The sequence below is a fragment of the Falco biarmicus genome, chromosome 12, assembly GCF_023638135.1.
Source record: "Falco biarmicus isolate bFalBia1 chromosome 12, bFalBia1.pri, whole genome shotgun sequence".
NCBI classification, from domain to species: Eukaryota; Metazoa; Chordata; class Aves; order Falconiformes; family Falconidae; genus Falco; species Falco biarmicus.
This window is the reverse complement of record NC_079299.1, coordinates 3,173,209-3,197,787: the sequence shown is the minus strand read 5'-3', so window position 1 is coordinate 3,197,787 and position 24,579 is coordinate 3,173,209. Positions and strand designations below refer to the sequence as shown.

At 41.6% G+C, this 24,579-nt stretch overlaps 1 protein-coding gene across 26 annotated transcripts in view; it reads right to left on the bottom strand.

The window, feature by feature from the left end:
- Nucleotides 1–24,579, bottom strand: part of NRXN1 (neurexin 1) — a 730,473-nt gene that overhangs the window by 17,428 nt on the left and 688,466 nt on the right. For 16 of the 26 annotated variants that reach the window (XM_056356934.1, XM_056356933.1, XM_056356941.1 and 13 more), the window contains one exon: nucleotides 4,476–4,563. In XM_056356934.1, coding sequence (XP_056212909.1) covers nucleotides 4,476–4,563 — 88 coding nt within the window. The remainder of the gene's footprint in view (nucleotides 1–4,475; nucleotides 4,564–24,579) is intronic. The other 10 variants (XM_056356942.1, XM_056356935.1, XM_056356945.1 and 7 more) reach the window with 1 other exon arrangement.

The following is a 24,579-nucleotide window of genomic DNA, read 5'->3' as shown; positions in this document are numbered from 1 at the left end:
GGAAGTGGAACCCAAGAGCTGCCAGACAAATGCAGATCAAGAGATGATGAAGTATTTTCTTTGGTTGCAACATGTGAACATGAACAAAAGAGCTTGTTTGTACAAGACTCTTTTTTCACTTTAAAGGTTGTTTTCTGTTAAAACTTCTAAAACCAGTGAATACCATATATTCTGGCCTTAGGACTGCCAAAAACTCCCATTTCTGCTGGGGCCGCCAGGAGAGGTTTTCAACCTAATTTCTAACTTAAAGCTCTGTTAAGTTCCAAGTTTGAGAAGGATTTAACTGTAAATTGTAGAAAAGAAGAACCATTCACAGGCATGTTAGAAACCGTAAGAATTTTTACCTGGTCTAGATTTCCCTGCCACTAAACTCAGTGATTTCACTTCATTTGACCCAGTTTGGATCTCTCTGGAACATTTCAATAGCTACAGAAGTGGCTAGAGAATAACTAACAAATAAAATACCAGCCCAGTATAACTGGAAAAAATAAGCTGTGTAGCTCACTGAAACTCAGCAGAAATCAGAGCTCTACAGAGCTCAGAAAAGGCTGGAACAGCAGTCCTGATATGCAGAATGGCAATTTGTCCACCCGCAATTTTATAACTCTTCACATAAAATCAGTAAATCAGCCCAGGTCCTTTTTTTGGATAGGTTTCCCCTAACATTTTTCATAACTTGTCTACAAAATGAAAAGGCTTTATTATTTCCTCTATGACATGATGCTGAAGGAACAGAAACTCTTACTTATTTTTATTATTATTATTATAATAATCATCACCATTATTCTTTGTGTTGTTATTAGTATTTAGAGTAGGAGGGGGGGAACGTGGAGAGACTGTGAAAGCAATACGTGTTGCTTTACTATACAAAACATAACGCAGATAAAATATGTTGACTAAGTTTTGCATGCTAATAAATTTGTTATGACTTCATCCAATTACGGCACATTTAGCAGTTTGTATACCACAATGAAATCTGCAATTATAATTTTTGTGACTTTATGTTCCAGACAAGTTGATGGGATTGCTGCTTAGCAGCTCTTAATCTGCTCTACGTTTTTATGTTCCGTACAAAATTTGTTGCAAATTGCATCTTTCCATTTATTGTTTAGAAGACAGGTGCACAGAAAGTGAAGCGGGTGGTGGCAGACCAAGACTTGTTAGCCACCACATACTGCCACATATTTATCCTGGAAAAGAAGCCCTATCTTAAGCATAAATCTCACTAATCAGGAAAATCTAGATAATGAGTATTTTCTATGACATACAGGTTTGCCATATTCAAATTGTGTGTTGAATAGGCTCTCATTTGGAGCTGAGAACTTTGGTTAGAAACGGGCATATTATGGGCAATCATCATAGAAACATATGGTTATGGCTCTGTCAATAAAACTGGATGGGCTCTGGCCATCCCTGAAATGTATTCCTGACAGAGAAATGTTGACCTGAGAGCTCTGAGGGCATCTTCTCTGCTGCTGGGGTGGATCCTTTTGCTGACTGACCATCAGGCAGCAAAACAAGAAATCAAATGGGATCTCAGACTACGGGCTCTGAAGTGCAAATGTAAGAGTAAAATGGTCCTTATTCGCCATATGTTCTGCCTCCAAGAAGTTATCTGCCAGGAAACATAAGCTTCACCATGAGGAGTAGCAAATCTGGTTTGTCAAAAGGGTTAAGGTGAAAAAGCTGAACTGAAGCATGGGAAGGATTTAAATGGAGGTACATATCCTTTTCTATCTCCTACTCCAAATGAAAAGAGGAAAAAAAAAATCATCAATCTGTCAGTGTTAACAATATTATGCTTCTCTCCCTTAAGTTCCAGCCTCCCATTTAGGAGTAGCTCAAATCCACATGAAGCTTGCAGTACTACCGAGATGGACCTGTGCCTACCAGACTATTAACGGAGAAAGCTTATTCATAAGACGAAGTGACTAAGACTAAAACAGCTTGTGGAGAGAAAGATATGCTAGAAGTTATGACTTCAGTAACCCCTTTGGTTCATCTTGTTTCAAATACAAGAAAGGACAAGGCCAATGAAGAGGGAGGCAAATTAATAGCTTTTAAGAGTTGAGAGTGGGAGGACAAGTGACATTTTGATGTAAAGAATGACAGATAAAATGATCCAGACAATTGGGATTATATGGAGAACATAATTCCTGTGCCATTCCACACTTCTTTTTTAAAAAAATAAGCAGTAACAGTTGGGATCCAAGAAATGAAGCACTAAAACCATTCTCACATCAACAAAACCAAGAAGCATAGCTGGGTGCTGAATGGTAAGTTAAACCAGGAGAGGTAAACACCGGGACGTAAAGCTAATGGCAATGTTTTGCAGGAAGGCTAATATTCCCATCCCCCTTCTGGACCATCGGTTGGACAGAAACGATAACCTGTCAGAAAGCTTCATTTCACCCCTCTCATTCCTGCACCCATCAGCTAAATGACTGAGCATGGCTCCGGGAGTACCAAGCCTTGCAGCTCCACATCTGAAATTTAAAACAACCTCAGAGAAGAATTATTCTGGAATTGTATTGGCTATCTGCAAGCTGTAAGGCTGAGACAATACAAATTCACAGCTAATATTCATATTATTCATATAAATACAAATACAACAGCTGCATGCTCACAGGGTTTTGGAAATGTTTTAGTGCTGAGTACATAATGTATTGTTTCACAATTACCTTATAAAAGTTAAACCAAAATATTAAAATTATCTACATTTACAGTACATAAATGTCAATTTATCTATTGAGCAGCCTGAGTTAACTAAAGCAGGGAAGCAATTAACATGAATGAGCTCAGAGCCATATGAGCTAGTGCATTGACTCATACGGGACAAGGCAGTTGTTAAACTCAAGAATTTGGAAAATGAGAAGGAAAGAGCAGAGGGGAAAAAAGAAAAAATAACTGAAAATTAATTTTCAGACTTTCAGAAAATGAATTCTTATCCCAACTCCTAAACATCTTGATCATGATGTCTGGGACTTCTGCAAGTGAAATGTCTTCCTGAGACATTAAAAAATGTGTAAGGTGGGTGTACCTGTTGCTGCTCAGATTTAAGAGTAGTCATTCCATCTTGTGGCATTTTGAAAGCCACTCTGAAATCCTTTTATTGGCCAGCAAAAGAAACCAACCACAAAGTATTCTCATCAAATCTATAAACATCTTGGTTCCTGGAAGCACTCAAATGCCACTCTGCAGGTCCATCAAACATGGAGACAAGCCATAAATGTCTCTGCCTTTACTTAATTCAAATATATAATTATTCCATGTGGGTATTAGGCTATGTGACTTGGAAAAGGAACCATGCATCTGCATTTGAAGCAAAATTTAATTTGTCTTAAGGCTATGTAGACATATCTCCTGCCTCAGATTTGGGTGCTGTACTAAGATTGCTCTTAGCTGTGATTTGCATTTATAGACTGCTTTCAAATTTAATTGATTTCTGCTTTGATCTTAATTCTTTTCGTATTAGGTATTGTAGCAAGTAGCAAAGATTACCAAATTACCTAACCAACTGAGAGCAGGTGTGCTACCAAATAGCACAGAATTCAAGTGAATAAGAAAAACGGAGATATATATTTTAGCACAGGCTGCTCACTCAGAAAAGGTAGCAGCTAATCCAAGATGACAAAGAAAGCAGGAGTAACTCATTGCACTATCTGGAATTTTTGAAGGTTATAGAGGAACGTAATGCTTCACACTGCTGCTATGAAGTTTTGCATTCCTTTCCCATCTGTGATAAACATTCGGATTTTTAGAGAAGGCATGAGGTATTTCATTGCATATGAAGGTAAAAGGGAAATTATATCACAGAGAAAAATTAGTACTAAATCTCCATTATCCAGTGGCAGTAGGAAAGACATGGCCAAAACACTACAAAGTTTTTGTTCCACAGAAAATACTAGAACGTCAAAATTTTTCATTTCTAATCAGAACTAAAACATACACTCTGAATAGTCTTGGCTTGGAAAAAAGCCATAAAACAATTTGAAATTTCAGACCGTTGTATTCTATGTCTTCAGCTTCAGGTTTTTACTGTCTATACAGTATTTTATACCACATAGGACAATTCAAAATGAACTCTACTGACATGATATGACATTTTTAATATGGTACTGTTATCGTATTTGGGGGAAATTCTTAAGGCACAAAAAATTGCACCATCTTTCTCCTCAATGATGTTGTCCCTCCTTTATCACAATACCACAGCTGCAACAGCCCTAGAATGCCCTTCCCGGTCCAGGCTCGGGTCAAGCTACAACCTTGCTCAGATCACGACTATTGATGTGCTCCCATCCATTCTTTGAAAAAAAGATAGCAAGCTCCCTCTCCGCTGACACTGCCCTGTGTAGAAAGACCCCAGTTCAACTTCTCCCTGCTATGTGAGAAAGGGCTGTCCCACTAGACAGGACTCTGGGGGACTGGAGCATGCAAATATGAAATAAAAGAAAGTAATAAAAAAGTTGACTAACCTAACCCACCTGAGCTCGGCTCACAGGGATCGATGTCCTCATCATCGCTAGGACATTCAGCCGAGGCCACCAGGATGTCATCTGTGGTCTGCAAAGAAAAGAAAAGTCAGATGTATTTTAATTGACTGAAGATGTTGTAAGATTCTCACAGGCATTTTTTTTTCTTGCTTGGCATTATGTAAGGCCCAGAGCATTCCAGACTTAACACGTAACAGCACAGCGACACTCTCCAACTCCGTATTAATGGGACTTTGCTTTTCAATTCGCACTTGTCAGTTTTTAGAGGAACTCTGTTAGATATCCAGTGCAGGCACTTAAACATTTTAATATTTTTTTTTTTTAATAAGAACAGAAAGTAGAAGGATAGAATATGTATATTGGGGCTGCTGGTCTTCCCTCTTTATCTCCAGTATCTCTGCTATGACACTGCTGAAAACATTGAAAGCATTAAAAACCCAAGTCAAAATACTGAACTGCCTGCAGCTGCTATAACGATCAGAAACGTAGTGATGTTTTCTCCATTAATTGCACTTGTTTCTCTGATGTAGAGCCAACAAAAAGGAAAAGAAGCAAACGTGACTTTCACTGAGTTGAAAACTATTTAAGGAAAAGAAAGTTAACTGTCAGGGTTAACCCCCAGCCACTCACTCAGTCCCCATCCCAGAGGGATCGGGAGGAGCACCAGAAAAAGGTAAAAGTCGTGAGTTGAGATAATAGCAGTTTAATAACTGAAATAAAAAAAAAAAAGGAAAAAAACCCCCACAATAATAATTGTAATGAAGAAGGGGAGAGAGAGGAATAAAACCCAAGGGAAAAAAATACAGGTGATGCACAGCACAGTTGCTCACCGCCCGCCGACTGATGCCCAGCCCGTCCCCGAGCAGCGATCGACCCCTCCCACCAACTGCCCCCAGTTTACATACTGAGCGTGACGCTCTATGGTATGGAACATCCCTATGGATAGCTCGGGTCAGCTGTCCTGGCTCTGCTCCCTGCCGGCTTCTTGGGCACCTGCCCCTGGGCAGAGCACGGGGAACTGGAAAGTCCTTGACTATGAGTAAGCACTACTTAGCAACAACTAAACCATCATGTCAGCAACTAGGAAGAAAATTAATTCTATCCCAGTAAAAAACAGGACAAGAAGAAAAAAAAAAGTCAAGGAAAGAAAACAATAATAAGTATACGCAGTGTTAGAAGGTATCATCCTATTTTCTTAAATATGGGAAAACATCTCATTTTCTTAAACGAGTGAAATATTGCCCCAGTGCTGTGTTTAGATCCAAGGGGTTCTAGGAACTGCTATCCAAAATGAGCTTGGACCGTTCCTTGTATGAAAAAAATCAAATAAATCAACACAAAGGAGACAAACCAAAGGATGTATGATACAACACGCTATAAAGAACAGAATCTGGGGATTCCTATCTACCGCTTCTTACAGTGCAAGAACGAGGAGATACTCAACGCAACACTGAAGCAATCAATCTCGGCATGATAAAATGAAATACCTCCTGTTCAAGCCACCTCTGAGAACAGTCATTTAGAAAGGTAATAAGAACATCCAGAGTTATTGGGGGAAATAATAGCAGGGAAATATAAACTGTCATGCTCCTGGATATTTCTCCAGCAATTACTAATGAGGTTAGGAAGAAGCTTTTCCTATGGGCAAGACATTTCATAACTGTCCATTTCAAGCTTCTCTTTGCCTCACCAAAGGAAATACATGGGGAGAATAAAAAGTCTGCATCACATTGAAACAAGAAGCTAAGGATACAGGAGGCAAAAAGCCAATCTTGGATTCCTATATGGCACATATGCCAAAGAGTTTAAGTCTAAGTTTAAGAACATGTAAAAATTTTATTTCTATACAGTAGGACCAAGGCCTAACCGATGTTGTTTATCATTATCATTCTAACTGAAGTTTTAAAGCAAAGCATATTACAGTAATAGGCTTTACTTCGTCATGCTTCAAGAACATTAATGAATATATGCTTTCAGCACTTCTGTGAAGTAGGAAAGTGATACAGGAATACATTCATTAATATGCGAGGCATAACAAAAAAAAGCCTATTATCATAATATTATATTTTACAGGTAAAAGACGGAGGCATAAGTGAATGAAGTAACTTGCTGAAGGTAACCAAAAAGGCTGTAGACAACAGCTACGTTATGTCACAGTTCGATGCCCTAATCACAAAAATTATCTTTCCTTATAGCTGACAAAATTTATAGCTGGGGGAAACCACTGTATAAATCTGTAATGCTGCCAAAACTAGCTGGCAGATTTGAAATGAGAATTAAAAAGAAAAAAAAAATATATTCTAGATGTCCATTCTTTCTGCCATGTGGAATAAGAGGTCTAACAAAAGCCAGCTGCAAACATCCTCTTGAATGCCTAATATCCCTTTCTTTTCCCCAGAATACAACCATTAAACTTGAAAATCAATCTTAAGTCTCTTTGTGGAAAAGCATCTATGTTTTTCCTAAAGTATATAAAACAAACAAACAGGTAACCAAGAAAGCCTGCACATAAAAAGTTAACTCTGTCCTGTGAAAAACACAACTACTAAGTATAAATAATTACTAATAAGTATAAAAAAAGGTATCGTGCATTTCCCAAACAATTTCAATATTGTCAGTGAAACCAGTATCATATTTTTCCTTCTGCCCATAACACTGGGGAAGACTATTCTTTCCTGCCCTGCCTGAACGTTTACCAATTGATCACTGGGAAATTGTACACAAATACCATTAAACAGAGAGGATCACATGCATACATAAATAGTCATAGCAAAAAACGATGGCCTGTGAGATCTACTGGTCTCACTGGAATTCTGTTTAAGGGCGCTTCAGTACACCCATGGGCAAGCAACCCTCATAACTTGAGCGAACCGAGGTGAAACAACGCAATAGGTTGGTATAATTATTGCAGTGCCCCTGATTACTCTTTGTATAGGATAGTATGGTCAGGGTTTACTTTAAGTAGCTCTACTTTCTGTACAACTTGCAGTGCATTCAAAATTACCAGAAAATAAGGATGGGTAAATCATACACTTCTGGTGTCTTAGTGTATGAGAGAGACTTTGCTCAGTTACTTCTAAGAGGGAGTGTCAAAACTGTCTTTATAAAGTGACACTAATTCCAGTCTACGGAAAGAGTATTCACACTTCTGCAAGAACAAAGGGATGTTCTTGACTGATAAAAGTGCATGTATATTATGGGCACAGAGATGAATAATACCTTAAATAAACGTGAACATAGCACATCAAGAAAGATCTTGTTAAAGTCTCAGAGTATTAAAGGAAATCGTGCATATTTCAAAGCCCATACTAGGTATAAAACTGATTTCATTGCAAGCAATAAATCAAGTATCAGTATTTGAGTAAGAGACGGAAGTGATGTGAAAAACTGTTTTCTTCAGAAAAATACGTCAGGAAGGATTCCAGTTTAAGGATCAATGAATAGCTGTGTCACAGCCCCCCACTGTTCCCCCCTTTCCCCAAACCCAAATGCCTCCTTCCTGCTACTGACACATATTTTTATCAGAAAAAAAAGGCAAAGAAGCTGTGAAAGGCAAGTGAAATGGCAGTGATCAAGCAACAAATAAAAGCCATCGGACTGCTTAACACAATTTAAAATGGGATTAAGAATTAGCTAAAACACTAGAGAATATAAAACATACATCAATTAAAGAAATACTGTGGGCCAGCTACCAGAGGTGGTTTGGTTTTTTTTCCAAAAGAGCTCTGACTGAAGGGAATTTACCTGAATAGAGAATGGGATTATTGAGACCTAAGGGTCTCAGACAGCCACAGGGTACAGATAAATAATGTGAGATAGAGTAATACATTTTACTTTCTGCACATTATCTTTTTCTCATGCTTTTTAATTTGGATGGAAAGATTTAAAACAAATCAGCTCTCCTAAGTGAATTGCAATTGTTGCTAGCACTATGGCTAATTTACAGGACACTGCTTCGAGCATTCTCATTAATCAAGGATTTAAAAGTCAGTGGAAAATCCCTTATTTACAGTGAGTGCCTAATAGGATAACATCCAACTGGTATCATCATAATACATGATCGGATTAGAATGTCTCTTGGGCGGGTTGTTCAAATTCATTTAAGAAGCAATACTCTAGCTGTAAGAGATTTAAAGAAAATGTATTAAAATAGCAGGTGTAAAACAGGGAAGTCCAGGCAGAATTTCTTTTGATTGCATGATCTTTTCTTTGTGTATTTTCAGAGCTTTTCAGATTCAGTCGGCAGATGTGGTTGTACAATTTCAAATGCAGTCCATTATAATATGTGGCTTCTTAAAAAGTTGGGACATCTGTTCACATTTCAGAAAAAGGATGGTAGAAAAAGCTTATGATTAGCATGCCAATATAAAAAATGGACAAAATATAGATATATCACATTTTGTAAAGCTAGAAGTCACTGCGTAATGTAATTTCTGACAATTACTCATGGGTGTAGCCCCTGCAGGAACAGGTCTTGCTTACATCAGTCAGGTGTGCTGGAAAAAAATAAGGACTTTGGGATTTGTGTCTTAGCCAAGAGAAAGTTCAGGATAACACCAATCTGCCACCTTGCCTGAGGAAGGAAATGGTGACTATTTCAAGAAAGCTCCTGGCCAGATCAAAAACTGATGCTCTAGTCCTGGCTCAAAGACAGCAACAGTCTGTAGCTATGGATAAACGTCAAGCTGCTCAAAGGCTACTACCATGACCAGTAATTATGGCTGTGCCCCTCTAATAGTGCTCTTTGAATGCTATGTCATTAAAAAAAAAAATAATTGCAAATGAATAAACAATATTGGAAAGTAATTTTATTATTATTATTGTTATTCAGGTTGTGCACGACTGGGCATAAATACATACCATCTTCTTCAGTTTTTGTGTATGAAGCTTGTTGTAGGTGAAGGTACCAGAGAAATACAATCTAAAAATTAAATCACCAATCTGAATCGTGCGTTCATTAACAGTATAATGGATCCTGCATATTTTCTTTTGTAGTATTCCACCAGCTCTCCTTTAAATCATAGCACCCTACTCTGAATATAGTTTATTCCTTTCTTGTTCAATAATACACTTTATCCCATGAGAACTGCGAGTAAATCCAAATCACACAACAGTTAAAACCCAGCAGTCCTAAAATATTATATGAATTATGAACAGCATAACTGCTTGTGACTACTGCTTAAATTATTTTAGATGAGAACTTCAACAGTGTAATCAAAACCATTCTTATTTATTTGTACAGCTTTAGCGCTTAATGATACCAGCCGGGCACCCTTGTGCTTGGTGCTAAAGGCAGCTGGAAGGACAAGGCTCTGCTCTGGGGGGCTTCCAGTTTGATTTTGGCCCAGATACAGCACATGAGTGTGAGGGAGGGGGAGCAGCGGACAGGAAGGGTCAGGTGAGGATGCTACTGGGAAGCGCTAGCAGTTACGCAGGTTGCATCTAGCAAATTTTCCACAATGATGCTCCAAGACGGCGGGAAGGAAGGTCAGGCAGAAAAGAGGCAGAGAAAAAGCCAGGCAGGAGCCTGTGACTGGCCAAGGAGATGCTGGGACCAGATGGTGCCTGGAGAGCGCTGCTGAGGCTGAAAGCCTCTCCGAGGAAAGTCAGTGTATTTAAAACCCCGTCTGGCGAGGGTAGCGCAGGAGGAGGCAAGCAGCTCCAGCCCGGCAGGACCCAGCATGGCTGTGCTGGGAGGGGGAGGAGCAAAGAAAGTGAGAATTTAATGGTAAGGTCATGGGAAGGAAGGGGACAAGGTGGTAAAAGGGGGCAGCCAGGATACAAGGAGGATGACAGCGACAGACCTGATTATGTGGACATTAATGGGTAAGAATTTAATACCTGTCAACAAATGACTGCCTGAAAACATATTTTGGGATGTAGGACTAGGAAATAAACCGTCTAATTCTCCTTTCCCCTTTTGAGAAATGCTTGGTTATTGCCTCTGCTTACATTGCTTCATTTTTCTACTGAAAAATACTTATTGAAATACCTGCCATTTAGTTCAGAGAGAATCAGCTACAACTGCTATTTAAACACAGATGTCTGCTTCAGCTTATCAGTATATATAGCTAGAACCATGGCACAAACAAAGGGTTTGGAAAGCCAACGTATACACACTGCTACCTTCTTCTTTAGCTGTGGCACACTTTCCTTTAAAAATACAGTTTGTGCAACATTTACAGAAGGGAGCTTTCAGCAGTCATTTTGTACTTTTGCACTGGACTCATTAACTTCTGAGGCAGAAGGGACTTTCCTCCAAACTAATCCCTCACATATATTCCTTTCTTCCCTGATTTTTCTCTTAACGGGAGGAATAAAGTAACCTAAACCAATGGGAATACTGGCAGAAACCAACAGGGCATGAAAGATCACAAAAAAGTTCATGTGGAAAAAAAAATCAAATTTCATTTTTTGGGATGGGATTAACTGCACAATTTTCCAGCCAAGACTCTGCAATTTAAATTTAATTTTCTGTGTATGAAGCAGATCTCTGTGACTGGTTGCTGAGACAGTCACAGAAAGAAACTCAAATATGTCACATTAGTCAGTAGTACTCTTCAGCTAGCTTCTCCCTGGTGTTAATAACCTCCCATCGCATAAGGCAGTTTGCTGACAAAGATGCTAAAGTGATCTAGCACTAATATCGGCTCTAGATGACATGTTGTTTAGACAACTGCCTCTAAAGTTTTATTTAACCTGCTACAGGTCAAACAAGTACATGTGCATCAATTACCACTCGTCCATCCACACACAAAAATTATTTTCTCAGCACTGTGCTACTGGAAAATGTTATTTCTGGATATGGATATTAAAATGCTAATATTTCAAGCGCATACACAATATTTATTGTATCTTTTATTAACTGCTGACATATTATTACCCTGTAATGTGAAAATACAGCAACTGAAAATCAAATCGCTTTCTCAAAACTGGCTCACATCTAATTAATACTGTCATGTTATTTCTTGAATCAGTCAGTGTTTGACACTGGAAGAAAGCAAAAGCCTTGATTTACAAGTTCCTCTCATAGGGGGAAAATAAAAAAAAAAAAAAAAGAAGAAAGAAAAGAAACTTCTGAGCTGCAATAACCAAACACCGTAAGGCCTTTCAGTTTGTGAAATGAGTGTCACAGAAACTAAACTCTGGTTTTGGTCTCGGTGTAGGTAAAGCCCAAGATGGTGCCTCGGGTGCCCCGCAGGCCACCTCCAGCCCCTGTCCCCAGACCCCAGCAGTGATGGGAACACAGCTGCCCCGCACAGCAAAGCACAACAACCTCATTTCTGGCCTCCACCTCTCCACATAAAGTACAAAAAGTCTATCTTTCCACATAGTAACCTTAAAATCCACAGTATTATTTCCATGCAGGGCAGCATTTGTATTACTTCTCCATTTTCCCTCCTCCTCCCAAACATCTAAAGTTCTCATGGGCAAAATTACCACAAGGAGCGGAAATATATTTGAGAAAAGGATTTATAATATAATGTCAACAAAACTGCATGGCTTTCTTTTAAGCTCTGAATTTGAAGTTAATTGCTTTGGTCAAAGTCATTTGTCTCATCTGGAGAAAACCAAAAGCAGAGCTGAGAAAATCCACATGCTGGCAAAGCTACAACTTTTTACCTGGACAGCCAGCCAGGCAGCACTCTGCATTAATCTTTAAAAATGAAAGCATTACTAATTAAAAATAGGTAAATAACCCAAATCTTTCCCTATCAGGTCATGTCCCTTACCTCCTGCAATGTATGAATAATGTTAGTTTCATTGATGCAGAACCGAAACCAACTTCTGTATTCATTTTATTTATGAATGTCACTTTTCTTGGACCCTCGTGAAACTTTTTGGGAGCTGCTGTCTGGAAAATCAGCCCACTGGTTTTCCTCCCTGGTTCTCTCCCTGCTGTGCAACTAACGAAAATGCCCACGTCTCCATCGGTGTATTTCTCACTGGACACTCTTCCTTATTTAAAGGCCGTGAAAGGAGATGTTCACCACCATAGCCACTGCGCCACGCCAGGGGCTGCTCTGGACTTCTCGGAAGAAGGTGACCCTGTACGAGCTGCGGTTCTTGGAATCAGAGCCAGCAGCCCCCACACAGTGACGAGAGTATCAAGGATGGGAGTCACCATTCCTCAGGTCTCAGCGGGATGAAGGGTTATTTTTTGGTCGTTACTTGCTTACTTGATCCAAGTCTTAAGCTATAGCACAGGGTTTGGTGTTTACAGAGGGAACTGATGTTTGCCAGGACTGTTGGACTCGTGCTTCAAAATGGTGCTGGTGGCAACGAAGGGTGAGCTGTCCGTGTTTCACACCCTTCACATCCAGGCCAGCTCGCGTCAGAAAAACCCGATGGCATGTTTTGCATGAGGAATCATGCTCATTTGGCATTGCTAAAGACCTCAATTTGTTTTGCAGTCCCAGAGGAATGGACCAGGACTTCTTTCCTGAGAACGGTGTCAGGCACCGCCTTGCTTGTGATTGATGCAGAACTACAGGTACAGCACAAAGACCTGACTGATCCGATCCCTGCGGCTGGAGGTATTGGGGGGGGGGGGGAAGCGGCTGGCGGGGAATGACAAATGTGTGAGCACTGTACAATGCCTGCATTGCTCCCTTTGCTCCATCCTCCTCTCCCCGTGCCCTTGGGAACTGCCGGCTGCTCCCACCGCTCTGCCTGCCCCCAGACCCCCGAGCCACTCGGCTGAGGGTGCAGCAGAACTACCCCCATGGTTCCTCATGCTGGAGAAAGAAGCACAGATGAAGAGACATTGCACAAACCCGAACCTTCTCCTTGAAAGTAGGTTTTGAGATGTAACAGCCCAGCAAAGAACTCACTGGCACCTAATTGCATAATGCTTAGTTTTGTATTGGCTACAGCAGCCATGGCTTGGGTGAAGAATGAATGAATCATCACATTATTTCTCTCTGATCTAACTCTGAGTTTCACAGTGGTGTAACATTTCTGTTTCCAGAAATATTTTTTTTTTTCCAGCTAATTATCATTCTGCGCTTACAAATACTGTCACAGATCATACTGCTCAGAAGCAGCTGTGCTTTTCTTCAGCTTACCTTTATCACCCTTATTTCCCCCAGGTAACTAAAAGAGGCTGAGAACAAGGGACAGGTAATCTGTGAACTCTTTAAAAGTCACTTGTGCTTTCTTTCTGACATTCTCTTCAAAACATCCATATTCTTCCCTCATAAACACCATACTTCATTACAGAACAAGAACAACAGAACTGCAGTTTGATTTTTGTTTTGTTTTTACATTTGCACTAAGCCTAAAATATATGCAATGGAATGTGATTGATGAAACGCAATCCTATTATTTTCTCCTAGGCAAGAAAATAATTTTGCCTCAAGTATGAGAGAAATGTTTCTGGGCATTATGCTTGCATTTTCTGGTATCATTTTATTTTTAGCCATCTCCTTTTGCTGAAGTAAACATTTTGGTCTCCATTAATTCTGAACTCGCAAAACACAGTGGAGACTTCTGAAAGTTCTTGTTCTTTTTAACCCAGAGACTCTGTCCTTATTAAACTGCAACATTATAACAGCAATAGCAAAGCTTTTAATTTATATTCCTGTATCTACAATCACATGTATAGAGATTGCTGAATTTTTGGAATATAAAACTCACTGCATTTGTGTCAATCTCAGAAAACTCGGGCACAGAGTTAATAACGATTTCAGAAATGACTATTTGAGTGTTTGTTGGGGAAGTGGGGTTGCTTTTAATTGACCAGTGAGCTGCTAACATAGGCTATCTTTTTGCAACTTTATCACATGGTTTAAGACCATTCTTAGCAAAACTTAATAGAGAAAGGACCAGAACCAACATTGGACACTTCTAAGATTTGGCTGGACAGGGTGCTGGGCCATCCTGTCTACACCAGATGTTTATCAAAAAAGGTCAGACCAGGTGATCCTTGAGGTGCCTTCCACCCTGGTGTTCCGTGAGTCTGTGACTCGCTTAGGTATGACCCCCCGCCTTACACAGCAAAGGCAGAAAAGCACATATGCTGTACGACACTTCCATCTTTTTTATACGATCAGAGTACTGCCAGTTGTACTTACTGTGAGAATCCGACTGTTAAATTGGACCACACAAGAATACCTTGCTCCACTGATATCCATGCGAACTTTATTACTGGTCTCAAAAGAGAGGAAGGCAAGAAAACTCCGTCACAAGGAATACTCCCTGCAACTAACACGCAGTGTCTGTTCTCACTCACCTTACTTTCAGGGTGGAAAGAGCTTTACTATCTTGTTTCAAAACAGAGAGCACAAAATAATCATTTTAGAAGAAATGTAGAAAACTGCAGAAGCTGTCTGACTGCTTTTTAGCCATTTAGGTAAACCAGGCATCTGATCTTGTCCCAGAGAGAGACGGGGACAGTAAAAACAAAACATGGGATCTTCTATTTAACACTGACCTAACCATACCAAGTTCCTCCAGTTCATTTGAGCATGTCTTTGACTCAAGGCAGATCACTTCGAGTCAGTCAGAGCAGGTAAGTGCCTGCTGATAACCCTCTCCCAATCCTCGTCTTCCTCTCCTGGAGGTCCCACTGCCAACACTTTCCTTCCCTGAATTTTATAATGAAGACAACAATTTAAAATTGTCGCGTGGCTAAGAGGGCACATTCCTCCCTCTCAGATACCAGCCCCTTTGTCACACACTGTCCCCTAGGACCACTGGGTTACACAGGTTTACCCAAAGCAGGGACAGGAAAAATGAAGCTGGCTGCCCACAGACCTGTCTTGGAAATATGGCCTTTTCAAATACAGAGCAGTTCGTTCCACTACTAAAATCTGCCACATTTCCTTACCTTAATGTTTTAATTTAAAAACTCAAACAACATTGGCAGGACCAGGGGAAGTACTGGGGAAGTAGCCTTCTAGTTTTGCAGGGCCAAGAAATGCCCTACAGAGCTTCACCCTGCGAGTGCAACTTGTTAATACTAACAAGACTTAGCTACATGCACTGGAAGGAGACAATGCCTAATTGCCTTTCAATTAAAATAAGAGTTTCATTAAAGCCACTGTTTTGAAGATACGGTTAGTCAGGTAAGTTTCTGAAAGTGTACTTTTGTCACAGAAGTATTTGGGTTTCTTAATGATGCCTTTATTTCCTCACTGTCTAACAAAGGGCACATGAAATTCAGGTGAGAAACATCCTACAGGAAAGCAGCGATGCTTTGCATGCCGGGGGATGCTCTAGGTGATGGCTGTGGGAGCAGCACCATGCTTCGGATGGCACCACTTAACCTTTGGGAACCTCTGCACCATCAATTGTTTCCAGGCTTCGATTTCCTCAAGTAATCCCTTTCAACAAAAAGCAGAGAAAGTTTAAACTTGTGTCATTTGGATAAGTTTTATCTCTGTCACTACTCCAGTGCTGTGAATTCAATACACACCACAGTACGGTACGGTACCTACCCTTCCATTTTGAAGATCCTGTATGCCTTTGCTCTTAGTTTTATCCAATTAGCTCTTTAAAGATACATACCAACCCCGCCGGTACTTTTTGAAGCCTGGGTGTATCAAATCATAAGTCTATGTCCACGCACACACACTTGTAACGAAACACTTCCATTACTTCTCAGACCAGGTTAAGCAAAAATGAAAAAGAGGAAGACAGACACATTATTTTCACGCAGACGTTGTTTACAACCGTGCTGTTAAGCAGGAGCCAACCTTTTTCATCACATGCATGAAAACCCACCCAAGGGTGTCAGGCTAAGGAAAACTGCAGCTCGCACAAGAGGTCATTTGGGTTTGGGACCTAAAAGTATAGTCTGGCTGCAGAGGATAGGCAGTGGTTTTCCAGTAGCAAAGAGAGGAACTCAGACCTGGGAGACAATTTCTCCAGTGCTTTCCGTACTGCTGCTGACAGCGTTTGGACAGCGAGGAGGAGTAAGCCAGGCTTGGGTAGGAAGGAGAGAGAGATCTGGCTCAGAACGATGGCAGGGGGGTGTGAAAGGTAACTGAGATCAGCTGGTGGAGGATTTGGGAAGAGAAAGGAAGCGGTGTGCTTGTGGTACGGCTCGGTGGGACACACACCGTTACAAAGGGGAGGGGGGGGGGGGGCACAAAGAGCTCCAGTAAATCAGCAAAGTGGCACACCGTGAGCTAAAAGAATGCCAGGTGTGGGGAGGCTTGGGAAAAGGACAAAGGATGCTGGGCCAGCCACTGGGATGAAAAATTACAGGTTTGTAGCCACCAGAACAGGCACCAAGATTTCAGCTTTCCATCCACTGTCAGCAGCTACCTGCTAATTGCTCTAGCAAGAGCCTTTAAGTTATAAATTTTAAAATTTCTCATTTTATTTGTTGAAATACAGCACAAAAGCAAGGAAATTTCATTTTACTGAAGCACAAACAGAAAGATAGCGTAAGGTTACTCTTTAAAACTAAAAAGGATTTTGCAAGACCCAGCCTCAAACTCAGCTGGGACTCCAGAAGAAGTTCTTGGTGCAACAGAGACGTTCAGCTGGGTCCCCAAATAGACATGCGGTGTCAGGAAAGGCTATAATTAAACTCCCTGGGTCTGTCAGTCTTGTCTATATGGGAACGTTATTGTGATAGAAATGGAGTTAATTTAAACCTGGTATAACTCCCAGGTGGATAAATTTATGGGGGAAAAGACTTGATGTTTTCTGCGTAGCTTTGGAAGGCAGCGTAAGCTACCTCCCGCCAGCCCATGGTTTTGCTCGGTGCATCAACAGGAGGAGCTGAAAGGGTCAGACTGCACCGGCTCATCCATACTCATGTAACGGCAACAACACGATGCTCTTTGACCCTCTGCAGGGACAAGTTGTTTCATTGTCACTGACGTGTCCAACTGTGTAGCAATCCCCACTACACCTCAACCCTTCCAACTGAGCTCTCTTCCCTGTAACAGCCGTGTCCTGCTGCCAGGAGCACAAACTGCACAACCGAAAGAGCACAGACCAAGGTATGAGAAAATCTGAATTAAAAAAAGACTAGTTTGGTCCTTCTGCCACTGGTCCAACATCAAGCATCCAGGCAGTGTGTCACTGTCAGCATGCCCAAAGTTCCTCATGTTGGACACCCATTGCAGGGTCCGGTTCAAGTCTCTTCAGCTTTTACAAGTCCGAGGAAGCTTCGATACTGTCACTTGCCCTTCACCAGCGCAGCGCAGCACCTTGTACAGGGAGGTGTTATTTCCTTTCTCCCCTGCCCCCCTGCCTTTTTTTTTGATGTCTTTACAAAACCATGTGATCACTAGATTCTCCAGAATATCTTAGATCTGAACAAAGCTATAATATGACCTTCACACAGTGCCCACTATTGATTTCTCACTTCTTCAGTAGTCTTTGGTCTTACACAAGGGGCTCAACCTCCTCCACCACTGATCTCCTGAGGTCAGTCCTTTGGAGCGTGGGACCTCTCTCTTTTCCCTAAATATCACTGCAAGATCCATTTTTTACAAACTCTGCTCACCTTTGCCTCCCTGCTGAAAGACTTCTAATTAGCCTGCTCGGATGATCGAAGTCCTGTGTTGCCCTCAGAGCTCTACCTTTCGCAGCCATCGTTCAGACTTCACTGCATCACTGTAGGACCCAGGGTGAAATTATTTCACCTGTCGCTCGCTGTTCATCATACTGATAATGGGGCAATACTCTTCACTTAACGTTACCCATGTATCATGAATTTTAATAGCCGTAATAAACTTCCACACAGAGGAAAAGATTCTGAGCTGCTTGGAAGGGACACGAGTGCAGGAGCTGCCTGCAAAGCGCCGTGCAACCCCTCTCCTCCCAGATCAGCTATCAAGCAGAAGAAATAGTCCTCAGTGTATGTGAATGCTTTACACCGTGACACCAAGCAGGCGAGTACTCCTTGGCTGCTCCGCAATGCACCCTTTGCCGCTCAGGGCATCCCTTGCTAGTTGTATCCAACCACACAGAGCAGGAATTGGGGTCCAGAATCTGGCCAAAAAATATTACATATGGCAAGTTGTGTTATTAACCTCCCTCAAGAAAGCCGGTACGTATGCAACGCTGGATGTCAGTGCTTTAAGTCAAAGAACCCTAACGAGCAGAGACACAGCCTGCATCACAGTGTGCAGCGATTTGAAATAAGAGAAATAACAAGTTTGAAACCTTATTTTGATTGATTTTTACAGAACATTAATGTAACATCTAAGCACTCAGACGACGAGAAGAAAAAACTCCACCAGTTAGGTGAGACTACCCACAGATAATTTCTTCACCTGATCATGTCAATTTGCAGAGATTAATTGTATGGAAGGAGCCACACAATGTTGAATTTCATGATAAATGGACAATACGACAGCAGACGATTTCCCCTAATGTTCCGTTATGCTCCTCAACATTTGAAATTTAATTACTTGGAAAAAAAATATGCAAAAGCCCTCAATACCCTCAGCATCACACAGTATTTTCAACTTGAGAAGGCCTTTTGTTTCACCATACAGCAAACTTTGGGTGTGAACCCAAGGGAGGCAGATCTCAGACTGTATGGCAATGTTGCTATAGCAATTATTTGTGGGAACATGTATCAGTCGCATTTTAGCTCTCAAGCCTACGGCTCAGCTCATGTATGTTCATAACCAGAATATAAACTGCCTGATGCTTATTGTGTCCTAATAAGATTTATAAATTACTTACAGTGAGGCATTTCCAATAACTAGGAACGGAAGAATAGTTTTTGTTACTAATATTTAATCATGTTCAGAAAAACCTTTTAGATCTATGCATTCAGTTAAATATTTGAACTGCTCTTTTCCATGAAGTCAGCTATATAAATATATTCCAAAAGCTATCAATTACGTTTTCTGAATTATTGTGCATAATACATTATTCAAATGGGGTCTGCTTTGAATAGCGGTTATTTAAGATCAGATTAGTATTTGGAAGCAAAGGAAGAAAAGCTTAGATCGAGATAAAATTTTATAACCGTTCAGCATAAACGAAGGGTGTTCAAGTATTCTCAAAAGTCCAAGCAGCAGATAAAGCAGAAATATCTGAATCACCCTTGCATATATTTGTCCATTTAATAATACTTCACTGCTTGGCTAAACTAAATTTTCCTGGCTACATTCATTAAAATAAATGCAACTGTGCAATGCTTGGTGATATTACTGGGCAGCTTCAGGCCTCAGCTCAAAACCTCAGAGCCAAAGTACCCCAGGCTTTGGGGGGGGTTAGGTCTGAAGCTAGTTCAGGCTAGCAAAGCAAATCTATGAACATAGAACTCACAGACAACAGACAAACTACCTCTGCAGACCAGACCCTCTGGGGTGCCCAAGTCATATACTTACTCAGCCCGCTAGAAGCACTTTCTTCAACCTACTGTCCTTTAATCCCCAATTAATTTTATTAATTGATCGCTTACTTTTAAAACTGCTTCAGCAGCCGGACCAGGACGGGCCCTAGGAGTGCATAATGCTGAATTTCACAACAGTCTTTGGTAACGAAAGATCCATCATGGTACAAAGCCAGTGCCCTACATAAAACGAGGCCACAGAGGACTTGGCTGTGTTCTGCATTTGCTTACTGAAACGATAAAGCTTCTCACTACACTCTCAAGATACACAGCAAGGCAGTTCCTTAACATTTCCTTCCCAGTCTCTGCAGCCGATCAAGTTAATACACACGTATTTCAGCATGTCTTAATATTTTGCTTCAGCATAGTGAAAACGTTGCAGCCTCCCTCCTTTGTTCTTCCCAGCCTCCTGCAGCAACGTCTGAATTAAAGTAGGTATAAAACATCTACTTATGCAAATTGCACTCAAAAATCTGGGGGGATGAAAATCCTAGAAAAAACCCATGTGTAACCGAGTGCTCTCTGAGCAAAGCAATCATTTATCTTTGTTGGTTTTTTATCTCAAAATACAATCCAGAAGCCTTTTTCAGCGCATGAAAGTCATACTTCTTAACCTCATCCATCAATGTGTGGAGTAGGCTAGCCACTCCCTGTAGTATTTTTACAGGTAACAGAGCAAAGTCATTTTCTAAAAGGCACTTGACATATGCTAATGCTCAGTCTGGAAGTACCTGCTTTGTTTTCAGAGCACACAGGCTGCCCTGTCAACCTTGACTTTTTTTTTTTTTTTTTTTTTTTAAAACTCCAAACAATAAAACAAGTGGCAACTGTTATTAATAATTAGCAGTTGCGCACAGAGCTGCTCTTTAGCTTCCCTACCCAATTCTCCACATTAAAAATAAATGAGGAGAGGATGAGGTTGACATTTAAAAGTTCAGTTCTCTTGAGAGGCAACAGAAATATGGACATTTTACAGAGTTCCAGGGGCTTTACTGACTGGGGAAAACATGTCTGGGAAACTGGGAGCCTGAAACTCCCACCCTGGAATACAGAGGACAACCTGATGCCAAGTGATTCTCTCTTCTGCATTCTTGAAATTTGCCTCTGGTTCTCATCATTAGCCACAACGCCGGGTAACTTTGACGCTGCAGACCCAAGCAAAAGCCCACTGTCATGCCCTCTCCTACCCTACCGTTTACTTGCAAACACAAAATCTCCAAATGCCCCCAGTTTTAGCTTTGTAAAACAACACAGAACTCAGAAAATCATTGATTTTCTGGGATGGCAATGGGAAATACCTATTTTCCATGAGATGGCTGCTATTTTCCTAACTCATATGGGCTTTATCGCTGGAAAAGGAAAGGAAATTAAAGCCTTCCCTGCCGTCTTGAGTCCTTTTTTGGCTACGGATTTCCTTCAGGAGAAATGATCACCTTGGCGTGCATAGCTCCGCACTTGCAGCTTTATGCAACCGCTTCCAATCAGAACAGCAGGACGGGCAGTGAACAGACGGCTTCTTCCCCCGCCACCTTCCGCGCCCACAGCTCGGCTTTGACTGAACAACGTCAAGGTGGCTTTACGTGGGAAGCGCTCAGGGAAAAGGCGGGCACTAACCCACCACCAAGAGAGGGATAGCTGGCAGACTCCAAATGGGCACTCAGAGAGGAAGAAGTGTTTTGCTTCCTAAAGGCAGGACAAGGGTCCCGGCCAGCCGCTCCCACGTGCTACTGGCCAGAAAGCACGGGAGGACCGCTCCATCACACCTCCTGCCATCTCTCCTCCGTGGCTGGCTGCTTCTTCAGCTTAACGGGGCACGGCAAATGCCGGCAGACGAGGCGTTTTCAATGATTCTGCTCTGAAAGTTAAATCTGCCATTATAAGATTATACTAATAGCTAAACCTCAGCTGTACATGTCAATCTGTGTGTCGGGAAGGCTGTTATCCCCCGCATCAATTTATGTTCTCATGTACATGGAAAAGGTACATAAAGCAAGTGCCACAACTGCACAGTGCTGCAAATCAGGAGTTCTGGAAACACCAGAGCGAAGCCTCCAAGAGGTGATTAAAATCCCCAAATGCTGACTTGGAGATGACAGACTTCTCGCACCAGTATATGCAATTATGGCGAGCACTTGCAAAATTTATTCGCCATTAAACATGGAGCGTAAGTATCAATAAAGTTCGTTTGTCGTCTTTTTCTTTACTACCGACCTGGCCTTGTTATTAATAAAAGTAAGAAATAGCCTTTTTCATCAACATAGGAACACATGTAGATTGATGTTTATCACTGCACGGTCTGCTTAGGGCCCTTCAAGTTTGCTTTGAAGGATCACAAATTATTCACAACACAGCGGGGTTTCTTCAGTGATCACATCTGATGCATTTTATACAACATCCTTGTTTTTTGTATCTGATACCAAACCCTATAAACCACGTCATTTTATGGGGAACCTGAAATTGGATTCCTCTGCAACAGAACATTTCCTCCCTCGACTGTCTGCAGCACTTTATAAAATATTTATTGATAGGATGCCTAAAAATACACATAGGCCAGCACAGCTTTCAGATGGATAACTATTTAGCAGCCACAGACTAGATTTCACACCACAGGGTTCTTATTAGGCATAGTTGCCTAGAAATCACACTTATTTTCTGATATATGATTATAAATATTTTCATTTAAAATGAATAATTCAGCTCACTGAACAGACAAAATTACATGACGTTTACTTTTTTAAGGTTCCCCAGCAAAAGCTCTTCTCCAAAAACATACAGAGGATGCAGGCGAACAAGTCTGCGTCTTTCCGCCTATTTCTCTTTTACTTGAAAACAGCATTTAATTACTCTTTTTGTGACGCACATCACATATCCTGGTCGAGCTCCGGCATGAAATGCAGAGATGCCATTTTGGGCCAGGCATTTCCCGGTGTGACTTCCTGCGATACTGAAAATTCCCATCCCCTGACACCCCCTGGGCTTGGCTGCCTGCATGTGACCGAGCCTGGGCTCTTCTCCAAAATGCAAACGGCAAGGCAGCCCGCTTTCCTGGCTAATTAAGGCAGCGACAAACACATTCTCACCGCCCTGGAGATGCACGACTTCCCCAGGGAAGCACGGCACCAGGTTTTCCACCAGCAGCAGAGCCGGGCACGGCCACTGTCCCACCCCACGGTTACTTTCTGGCCGGCTCGTGCCACAGCCACGCTGGGCACGTTTCCAGGGAAGCACCAAGAAATCACCCCTGCCTCCAGAAGCTTTGGTCCAGGTGGCTTCCCCCAGTGTGGATGGCAAACAAGAGCTGGCACCTGGACACGACAAGGATGCAAGGAGAGGGCACTGTCAGCGGTGCTCCCTCTCCACCACAAGCACCCCTGCACTCAAGAGAGGGATCACCACAATTCCCAGTTCTATTATGGATACTGAGGAGTTCATCCTCCTCTGTTACTTCTTCAAGTTACAAAACCCTTACCTCTCCGTTATTGTACCTGTTTCTTCTTCCTAATTCCCCTGTGACACAGGGGTCCCCTCCCAGCACTCAGGGTTTCTGCTCTCAGTGGGGTTCATAGGGAACACAGCCAGGTACCACCCAGCACTTACAAGAGCACAGTAGCCTGACACTGCCCCTACGTGGATTCTCAGTCCGTACTTTCCAGAAAACATGCTCTGCAGGCTAAAGACACACCTTAACATCACATAACACACCCAATCCCAGCCCTCCTGCAATCCATTTGCTAGAATATTTTACTCACAAGCACATCTGTAGCAGCGTATTTCAGCACATTCAAGGGACCAGATAAAAGCCCGTTGCCCACTGTCTGCAGGCACATAACGGCATCCATCCCGCGCAAAACAGCAGCATCGCTTTCCCAAATGCACCGGCTGGAGGAACTGAATACAACTGAGAATTTCTGCTTGATGAGTATAGCAATCTTAATTGAGATTTAATGTTTACTTTACCTGGTTAAGCACAGAGCAAACACTAGAGAAATTATTGTGAAACAAACAAACAAAAAAAATTTGTTCAAAAGCTAATTAACAGTGGTTAAAACTTGCTTGGTTCAAACATGATCCTGCTCGAGCAATGGACATTTTCCAGCACAGCAAATGCTTAGCCTCATGGATAAACCTTTGAACTCGCTCTGTTGTTTCAGGCACCCGAACCACTAATTAAAAAAGAATAATATAAAAGAAAACGTAATCTTACCTGCAGAAGAGGAAAATGGCTAAATATTTAATTCTTCTCTTGTACACAGCGAACTAGAAAATAGGCAGGCTGAGTACGTGTATGTTTGTGAGATTGTGTGTTTAATCCATGCGTTTCATATTGTTTAGAAAGATACAATCACCGTTTCATAGCTGTTTTCACACAGGTCACTGCTGTATGACTCAAAACTTCATTAAAGTGTCAATTCAAAGACCGGTGAATCTTTCCATATGGCTGCATTCGGCTTCAGACTGGGTGCTAACTTCAAAGCCTGCACCGCCTTTCCCATGCCAAGAAAGGTCCGGTTCTGGAGATGCCATGTGCTGCCTGCAACGGTTCTGACCTTGCCACTTTTTACTTGCAAAGGACTGTACACATTTAGAAACACTGGAGATTCAGTAAACTTACTAGTTCTGCCCCAAGCCCAAGCACTTAGATCAACCCCCCTCCCACTGACATAGTTTTATTTTGCAAAACTTGACACTAATGTAAGTCTCCCTGCTTCTTTTTACATAGGGCAAACGCCTATGACCTCCAAGAGCCTTTATCCTATTTTATTTTTAGCC